Source organism: Macadamia integrifolia, chromosome 7 (genome assembly GCF_013358625.1).
Source record: "Macadamia integrifolia cultivar HAES 741 chromosome 7, SCU_Mint_v3, whole genome shotgun sequence".
Lineage (NCBI taxonomy): Eukaryota > Viridiplantae > Streptophyta > Magnoliopsida > Proteales > Proteaceae > Macadamia > Macadamia integrifolia.
Genome location: NC_056563.1, coordinates 36342526 through 36352894, shown reverse-complemented (window position 1 = coordinate 36352894; position 10369 = coordinate 36342526). Strand labels below are relative to the sequence as shown.

General features: G+C 40.5%; 1 protein-coding gene across 1 annotated transcript in view; it reads right to left on the bottom strand.

Annotated features, from left to right (window-relative positions):
- Positions 1-10369, bottom strand: part of LOC122083173 (stromal processing peptidase, chloroplastic) — a 139067-nt gene that overhangs the window by 79333 nt on the left and 49365 nt on the right. Inside the window, exons 5-8 of the mRNA XM_042650883.1 lie at positions 4246-4293; positions 3609-3716; positions 3278-3466; positions 2822-3121 (exon numbers count right to left, since the gene is read on the bottom strand). Coding sequence (XP_042506817.1) covers positions 2822-3121; positions 3278-3466; positions 3609-3716; positions 4246-4293 — 645 coding nt within the window. The remainder of the gene's footprint in view (positions 1-2821; positions 3122-3277; positions 3467-3608; positions 3717-4245; positions 4294-10369) is intronic.

Here is a 10369-nt window from a genome sequence, read left to right as displayed (position 1 = left end):
TCTTATCGAAATAAGCGAAACGAAAAGACCGAGATGACCGAAATTTTGAACCAAATTGTGTCTTTGTGTTTCGTATGCAATTTCGTTTCGGTAAAAAAAAAAACCATATCGCCGAGTTTTTGAACCATGAGTATAGTCCTAAATCTAGATATTTTTCTTTGGGAATTTTTATATTAATCTGTAACCAACCTCCACCCAAACCAACCCACCCCCCCCCCCCACACACACACACACACACAAGATTGAATCGAATGGAAGTTTTGATTATTTTGGTATGTAAGAGCTGCCTTGCATGGCTGTTCTTTCCTTGCTCCTCTTTCTTCAGCGATTTGTCTAAAGTAATCTCCTTTAGATCGAGATCTTCAAAATTCTGTCTTACCCATCAATCTACATGTGTGGCCTATTTTTAAACTTGTCTAAATCTGAGCGATTAGATTTCGAAATTAGAATCAGACCTGAGATTGGTCAGCCTACGGATTGGAATCTTCACTTCCTATTCCTATTTCCAACTTTAAGCCCATCACCTGCAGGCTGGATTGATCTTGCTGGACTGCAATACAAGTATATCAGATTTTAATGATAAATTAGTACACTTTGGTCACCTAGGTCATGCCTAGTCCCAGTCCATAATGAGCTACAGGAACCAAAAAATGCCTAAGTTCACCGAGCCACCTTTACTAAGTAATAATACAAATTTTGGAGATAAAGGTGAAGAGTGGAACATGGAGCATTCTCTAGACCACTGAGATTTAAAAATACGGTAATTTTGATTTTTATTTTTAGGTGGGGGAGAACAGGGAACAACAGAGATATATTCAAAAAGAAAAAGAGGGACATGACACAGAACTAGGCACGACAGAGCAAAATAGACCCACAAGAGGGAAAGGAAAATACAAGGCCAAAACAGAGTAAGAGACCTCTTTAACCTCTCGCTCCAAAAACCCTAGCAGGAGAACACTCAACGAAGGCCGTTAGGCTGCGCTGCTCCCCCCCCCTTCTCCTCTTCTCTCCCTCTCCCTTCGTCTTCTCCCCCTCTCTCTTCTCTTCTCTTTCGAATCCGTCCCTCCCTCCTCCGCATCTTCCCTCCCCTCTCACTACTTCCTCTTCTTCTCTCGCCCTCTCCTCCTCCACCTCTCTCCCTTTGCCTTCTCCCCCTCTCTCTTCTCTTCTCCTCTTATCCCTCCCTCCCTCCTCCCACCACTCTTCTTCCCCTTCCCCCCTCCTTCCTCTTCCCTCACCCTCTCTCTTCTTCCTCCTCAACTCCCTTTCCCTTCTTCTCCCGCGCTTGCTAGTATCAGTCACCGGAGCAGGGTTCGAATTCGTTTAGCTCGATCGGTGTCAATGTTGTTGCAACACTCAGCTTATCTTCCCGCTGGTTGCCTGTCCCGCTGGGCCTGTTGATGACTTGGTGCTGGCCCCTTCTGGGCTACTTGCTTCTCAGTCACCGTCCTGCCAGGCCTGCTGTCCAACCTTCCGGTTTGGCCTTCAAGGCCATTTGGTCTATCCGTTGGCTCATGTGCTCCATCGATTATGCCTCTCGATTAGCTGCTCGCCATGCCTACAGCCCTTTTGGACGCCATCTCGCCAAGCCTGTTGTCCCGTTGGTCTCCCCTCCAGGATGTCGGGCTCGCTTGGTCTGTCCGCCTGCTTGCAACTTCGATTTTCACCCTTGTTGTCTACCTACCCTGGGGGCATGGCGGTCATTGGGAACCTGCCTTTTGGTCTATTGGTTTGCCTCTATGATGCCAGCCCGTTGTGCCATTCTCGGTCGACAGCCACTCTGTCTTTGCCCTTAGAAAGGCCAGCACCTTTAGCCTTGGAGACTCCTCCATCGTGGCTTCCTCTACACCAACGGTGCTCCTTTGTGTTGGTGGCTGGGAAATGTTGTGTCACGATGTTAGGGTTAGGGATTGTGGTTTTCAACAAAGTTGGGACCAATTTGCCCCCTTCCTCAAGTTAGGCATCTGGGCCAGCCTGTTGAAGTTTGTTGAGGCCATATGGGCCTTGTTTGATGCCCTATTGGGCTTTTGTATCCCTTTAGGGCTTGTAGGTCCCCTTTTGGGGCTATATTTCCCCTCCCCTTCTTAATGTATTTTACAATTCACCCAAAAGAAAAATACAAGGCCAAAACATCATGGCCACTTGCCCCAAAAATTGTTCTTTTTATTAACAAAGAATAAATGAATAAAAAGGCAAGGAGCTGAAGCTTCACCCGGGAGAGAAGAACTCAAAAAATAAAAAATAAAACGTAGACCATGCCCAAGACAGTTTCAGCTGCATCATGTCTAACTTTGGAAGTCATTCCCAAAATTTTTCGCAGAATTGGGTCCATTGGAATGAGATTTTCACTAGAAGGAGCAGGTGATAACTTTTCTGATAAAAAAGGAGAGACCCAAGGATGAACCGATCAGTACACCAAAGGGAACTTGTGCACACCAGCCATAAACAAACCAGCACATATACCTAGAAGCACCACCCTAACCCTATAAAATGCATCAAAATCTTTCAAAATAAGTCTCTAAAAAATGCATCAATAATCTTTCAATACCTCTCTAGAAAATACATCTATAATCTTTCAATACCTCTCTCTGTGACAATTCCAAAGAACAAAAGAACCATAGATATGAGACATGCATGAGTAAAACACATCCAGAAAACATCTACGTCCAAAAGAACCCTAGATATGAGACATGCCTAAGTATCAGGAAAATATCAAGAAACCCAAAGATGCCAACTGGATAAATTTTTACAGATTCAAGCAATATGATTATCTCTAAAGGAAGGGATGGGGATACACAAAATACAATAGCACACTCCATACCTTGCAGAACATATTAATAGAGAAATTCTGAAGCAACTCGTGCTGAAAAATCTGTGGGGGCATAGCATCCTCACCACTTCCTGGTATAGACCATTTATGCTTTACAGAAGGACGAATCGCATGCCTTTGCTTTTTAATAGTTTTCATTTGATCCATAGACAGAGAAGACTTTTCATTAGCCAAACCCCCAGCCAACCCAATGGGAAGCTTTGGAACAAGGAAACTTGCCATCACACCAAATGTACTAGGGCTAGGTGCTGGAAGTGTCTCATTTTCAACACCTGTACATCCAAACACAGCCTGCTAGAATGGTGAGAGTGAGCATAATTTCAAATGGAGAAATGCATTAAAATATATATATAAGGCATAACATCGCTTTCATGACATATCCAAGAGCCTAATCATTAAATGAGGCAGAAATGTAGGATGTGTAAATTCAGCAGATTTAAGCCATACTTCGATTTGATTCACTGTCTTGGGAATGTCATTGATGTCCCCAACTATGTATAAAGTGGCATTTGCCGGGAAGTACCAACGCTCATGAAATTTCCTAATTTTATCTGAATCCCACTTCTTAATCTGATCTTCTAACCCGATCGGGAATCTTTGGCTTAGCTTGTTTTCTGAGTGCAAATGTTGTAGCAACTGTGGTCATGGAAAAAAATAAAACCCAATTAAAAAGTGAGGAAGATATGGGTAGAAAAATACAATTTACCTCAATAGTTTTTTCGTTTATGCATATACTCCTGTCCAGATAACCATAGACTGATCAGATCATGCTACTTGCCTGACAATCAACACGGTACTCTATTGTGTTCATCATCTGCAGCTCTGATAGGATTGCTCTTCTCTCTTTCTCAACCCGAGAAGCAAGGAATTTGGGGTAGAAAGCTATCTATATATATACGAATGAGAAAGAGATGAAATATTACGTATATTGTATAGCATCTTAACTCAGCAGCTTCCATGAAAAGGACTGATTTAAATGCATCTCAGGGAAGCTCATGGTAATTCAGAAAATATAAATCATATTGGAAGATATAAAAGAGACAAAGCACAGCGCTCGCCATTCACGCACTTTTCTCATTCTGAAAACCAGCTTTCTAAAGGAGGGGGGACATGGTCTACCAGTTAATTACATCTCGATTTTCAAAACCTAAGCTAAGGATGCCAGCCAGTAGAAAACAACACTTTTTATATTGTGGAGGAGACACACGGAAGGCAGCCAGAGAAAAGATAAAAAGAAAAAGGGCATATGTAATGCTTTTTTGAACAAAAAAAAAAAACATTACAAATTACTGTTTTGAAATTATGCTGTATCAGAAGCCAGCTTTAGATTAATGCATGGACAATATAGGACTAGAGAAACACAGACTAAGAACAATGTTATAAATTCCTAGAAGAAAATTCCATTATTTGTGTACCTCGTTCAAGGCATCCAGTACTAAGGGAAGTAGATCTGCATCAGAGTCCTGATAAAGCACCAACAACGTTATACAATTAATGTCAAACCATGCAAAAAATGTGGCAGAAAACTAGAAAGCTCAAGTGAATTTTCCAAACCAGGATTTTTAACCAATATAACATGTAGCTACAAAAATTATGGACGAAATATGTCACATATTTGCAAGTAAACTAAAACATATGGATGGACCTACCATTCATTAAAAATCAAAACACAAACAAACAAACCACACATGCATAATATGTTGTTCTGCCTCTCCCCCTCGGGTCTGTTTAGTTCTGCCTCCGCTTGAACCACATTCGTTCAAAAACCCTCTTGCTCTTTGGCACAATATCATATGGTTTAAAGGTCATATCCCTCATCACAGTTTCACTGCTTGGCAGGTTTATCTCAAACCGCCACCCCATGTACTCCTTCCTCATCCACCAACACATCCAGGTTTCCACCTCTTGTTGTCTCTGCTGGAATAGCATCAAAGATGTTAATCATCTCTTTTTTTGCTTGCCCTTTCTCAGCCACTGTTTGGAAAAAGGTTTTTAATAGTTGTTGGACTGCTAGGCCAGTTGTCCTCCCTTTAAGCAGATAATGGACTTGAGTTTATATGAACTTTGCTGGTTCTACCATCTATGACACCGCTAAGAAGCTTGCCTTCTGTGCTACTATCAACTATATCTGGAAAGAGCGAAACCTTCATAGATGGACTTCCAACTCCCGTTCTTTTGATAAGATTTGGAAGGCTATCTTCTTTGATGTTAGTTCCAAACTTGGAACACTTCACCCTCATGCTGTCCAAGACACCCCAAGGAAAAGGGTCATTGTTGTCTCCTCGGGACTTCCCATATCCTTTATCTCCCCCCTTTGATGTTTCCTCCTCCGTCGGTCCCCTCTTCCTAAGTGTGGCTCTTTTTTTGAAGGGCCAGTCCTTTTTGCCCCCCCCCTTTCTCTCTTTCATTTGCCCTTGTATATTCTTCTTCCTTTTTGGTAATAGATTTATTTATTTGTCCAAAAAAAAAAAAAATCACACATGCATGGAGAAATAAATGTATCCATTTCGCATCTAGTGTATTGTCCAGGCAACTACATATCTTCATTATATGTTGTTTAACATGGTATTAAAAGTTTAAACCTTGTAATTTTGAATTCGTGTGAAGAATTAATGGGCATACCTTGAAAAGAATCTTTTTTTTAAATTGCTCTCTATAATCTCATAAAAATTTGCAACCTTCACAATTTAGGGATTATCCATAAGCAGTTTTTTTTCTTCTTCTTTTTTTTTTTTTTTTTTTTTTTTGGGGTGGGGGGTTGTGGGGGATTGGGTGAGGTTGATGCACTTCTCAAAAGGAAATCTACTTTAAAGTTTTGTCATTCAGATATATTCCTAAGATCAGATGTTTCTATGTCTTGCTTTTTGGGGATAAATAATGAATTCATTACCAAAAAGGAAAAAGGGAGAATATATAGGGGCCCCAAGGGGAAGGGCAAAACAAGCAACAAATAAACAAAACAGCCAAACCTCATTTTGGGAGGAGACAGAAGGTTGTAACAAGGAAAGGGGCAGAACTATGACACAACAGTGAGCCTGTTCCTTGGGGAATCCCTTACAATAGAATGAGTGCATGACTAGCTTATAACTAACATCAAAGTAGACGGCATTCCAAATAATGTCAAATGAGCAGGCGTTGGAAGTCCATCTTCGAATATTGCATTCAATCCAAATGTGTTAATGGAGGCACAGAAGGCAAGCTTGCCAACAATCACAAATAGAGTTCCTTGCAAAAGTCATATCCAACCAAATCCACTCTCTCTAAGAGGATTCTTCATCTTACAGGCCAACAGTTGCAAAGGACTTTCTTCCAGACAGTGGTGGAGAAAGGGAAAGAGAAGAAGAGGAGGCAACGTTTTCCAGACCATTCCAATAGAAGTAGCAAGACGAGAAGACCTGAATGTCCTTGTAGATGAGGAAAGGCAGCGTGGGGAGGTAGTTGGAAAGAGTGTGCCAAATTGTGAAGCTGTGGCGGAGGATGTGGCCTTTGAACCAAATATTATTGTGTCAATGAGCTAAGGGACCTCTCAAGTTAACCAAATCCCAAGCTGAGGAGGAGTTGAAGATGGCTATAGATGAAGGAAGCCAGGTGATCCCCTCTTCCACGATGACCAAAAGGTAGTGGGGAGGACAGCCCAAATGACTAATAATGGGGTGGGGGGTTAAGGAGGGGCCGAATCACCATTGGAGATGATGGCAGCAACTGAGGACTCCTTACTCAAGCCAAAGGAATAAACAGATCTTGCACCCACTATAGCCAAGAGCACTCCCAAAGGGTGCCAGTTGTTAGGCCAGAAAGAAGTAGAAAGGCCATCATCAATGCAAGAGGAGATGGCCCCAAGGGCAATCGGCCTAATATTGAGAATCTTACACCAGACTCAAGAAGCATCAGGGGGGAGACAATCCAAAGAGACTCTTTCCAAAGAAGTATGGAGAAAACCCAAGAGACCCAAATGTTGTCCTTTTAGTCACTAATTTCCCGCTGAGGTTGAGGATGCCAACGGAGTTGGCCTCTTGATCCTGCACAGCCTCAAACATCCCTCACACTTAGGGAGGAAAACTGCAGCCCAACTAATTGGGTGGAAGAATCTAGTCGCATCAACTCATTTCCATAGAAAAGTACACATAAGAGGCCCCACTGCCTTGATAATAGACTGAGGTAGCCCAAAAACAGCCGAGCAACATATGTAAGAGGATTGAAGCACAAATCTAATGAGCTCCAAGTCACCAACATAAGAAAGGATATTGCCTTGCCAAAGCTTAAGCCTCTTCCAAATAAGATCCAACATGGTAGTACAATGATGGGCCGTGCTATGCTGAGAGGCAGATCCAAGCATTTGTCGGGAGAGAACCAAGAGACAAAATAGTCAACTCAAGAAGGCTTTTGATGCAGATTCTTCACCAAACTAGGTTTGTTTTATTAGGAATTAGTCTAGAGTTGGGTTATATATGTGTTGGGCATAGTTGTCACGGCGCCAAGGCGAACCAAGGCGGTGGAGGGTTGTCTAAGCGCTTAGGCGAGAAGGCGCCCGCCTTAAGGCGAACTAGGCGAACAAGTGTTATTTTTTATTTTTCCTATTTTCTAATATTATTTAGTAAGTTATATATACCTTATATCATAAAAAATCAAGATTAAGCCACATCAAGTCATTAAAAATCAACATTTAGCCACATCAAATCATAAAAAATTAACATTAAGTTATATTAAGTTATAAAAAATCAACATTTAGAGAAATGTTCTTATTCTATAATAAGTTTGACTGGTCAAATGATTTTATTTTTACATGAGACTTTTTGTATTAGTTATAACATAAAACCAGCTTTCTAACAAGTTTAAGATTACTTAAATCTGAGTTGCAATGACAAGTTATGCTTCAGTCAAACTTATTTTTAAGTGTGCGAATACTGTTAAAATCGCCTGAATGAAAATAATTTTATGAATATCAAAACAAAATATTTTTTTACCGGACTTTTGGTTTTTAGCAATGTGTTAACATGATAGAATTTATAAAATTTTCATAATTGAGAAAAACCCTAACATTTAAAAGTTGAAAATCGTCCCTATAACCAAAATCCAGTTTTTGTTCTTAGACTGGGGGGTTGACTTTTTATCCTTTTGGAATTTGATTTTTAAACTATTTTTATTGGATTCAAACAGGGGGTATTTGCTTATTTATGAATAATATCTTAAGTAAATTAAATAACAAATATTATTTCATTTACTTGAATGATATTTGGCATAAATAAGTGCCGAAACACAAGGCGACATGCAGTGCAACAAGGCGGCTGTCGCCTAGGCCCCAGGCAAACCGCCTGGACGCCTAGTCGTCGCCTAGGCGACGCCTTGACAACTATGGTGTTGGGCCTTCAGTCCATGTGGTATTGAGTGTAATGGGCCACTTTTATGAGTCTAAACTGGGGGGTATTAAGGTTGCATACAGGATTAACTAGTTTGCTTCCTTATTCATTAGTTTCCTTTTTAGTTGGGTTCAATTTAAGTTGTTAGTCATTGTTGTTTATTAGGAGCTAACTAGTATTTGCGTCAAGTCATTAGTTCCATTTTTAGTTTGCTTAAATTTTCAGTTTTTAGAAACTTATTTATAGGCAATCAATTGTGGGGTTTCCTATTTTGGAACCTTTTAATTGTTGGGCTGTATTCCCTCCCCCATTATCACAATTAATACAAAGCAACGAGGCTCCCATAGCGGAACGATTTGAAGAAAACAATTGTTGTAGCTGTCATGGAGGGCCAGTAACGAAGGAAAGAAATCCTTAAGAAAACCAGGGTTGCAAGGGAGAGGGAGAAATCGCACTAAGAATGGGGGAGAGAAGAATCGAACGCACTCAGCCCGCAAGCACACTCAACAATATCAAATTATAACTTCACTCTTTAATCTCCCTTTTTCTCAATCGGTTACAAACATATAAATACGAAATTAAAAAAATTCTAAAATGGAAAGAAATCCTAAAAGGAAATTACTCAAAAGGAAAAAAGAAATCTCAAACCAACTCTAACTATGTCCTACGTACCCTACCACTTTGGAAATAAAGACTAAAATAGAAGATTCTCATAATATTCCTAAATAAATAAAAGTTCCTAAAATCCTATTAGACCAAGGACTCAATATGGACCTAGTTCATCTCCGTCTGGATACGCAGATGGGTATGGGTCGCTCCACGGGTCCGTATATACATCAATTCCCCCGCTGTTGAGAAAAAATCATGAACGAGTTTCGTAAAAGGGTAACAATAAAAGCGCACTACTGGGTTTGAATTGCTCTGTGTCTGCAATATGAAAATAATCCAAGATATGAAGCTGCAGAGGTGTATTCAAGTCTGGAAAATCATGGGGGAGAACAAACTCATGATGGGGAATAGCTGGTTGTGTACAGATGTCCATCATTACTTGACCCACAATCATCTCTTTTTCTGTTGCCGTTACTTGTTCCACAATTGAACGTTCTTTTGTGTTGACTCATTCGATTCGTCCCATGGTTGCATTGTTGGTACCATCTTCTTTGAGACAGCAAATCCATGAAGAAACAATTTCGGATGCATTGGAAAGACCGGATGGTGCACAAATTTTTGTCACGATCAACAATACCATGTCTTTCTTCTAACCAACCTCGACCCAATTTAATAATATGTGGAAGGGAATCAAACACTTCACAAAAAGCACTGTCAAAATATTGAGAAACAGGAAACTCAACAAAGACATCATCCTCTAACTCAATGATGATCTGATTGGTCTTTGATAATATATCCACCACTGATTTGAATACGGAATTCTCTTTTAGTCACTCATCAATCAAGAATTAGCAAGCTTTCCATTGGGCAATCGTACTCTGAATTTGAACACAAAAGATTCCGTGCCAGATTTATAGTTGAAATCACTTTAGACCCATTATGGCAAGAAAACACTTAAGGGAAGGCTTAATGGCAAAATAGTAAATATATAGTAGTTCAGGAACAATGGCAAAATGGTAAATATGGAGACAACTTGAAACAAAACAATATAACTTATAAATGGAAAGGCAAACTGGGAAACAAGGTATGAAATAGGAAAATAGGAGATAAAATAGTAATGGAGGGGCAAAAGTGGAAAACCAAAAGACTTAAAAGAAAAGACTTTTATCGATTTGCTGGAAAGAGGTAACGTGGTTAGGGTACCCTCTTCCTTCAACAGAAAGGGTCTCCTTCATGGAGATGGAAACCCAGTGAAGAGTTCTCTGTGTCTATCCAGAGAAACCAGCAAGGGCTGGACTACAATAGAGGGGCCAACGAGAGGAAGGAGGAGGAAGTCCAAGGGCCTGGTGGTGTCAAGGGAATTGTCAATCAGCGGGAGAACTTCATACCAGGTATGTTCAATGTTCTCTCTCTCTCTCTCTCTCTCTCTCTCTCTCTCTCTCTCTCTCTCTCTCTCTCTCTCTCTCTCTCTCTCTCTCTCTTATTTCTTCTGCTGCTTTCCCTTCTTTTTTTTCCTGCTTCTTGCTTCACGACTTCGTCTGCTTCTTTTTTCTTTTTTTTTTTTCTACTGTCG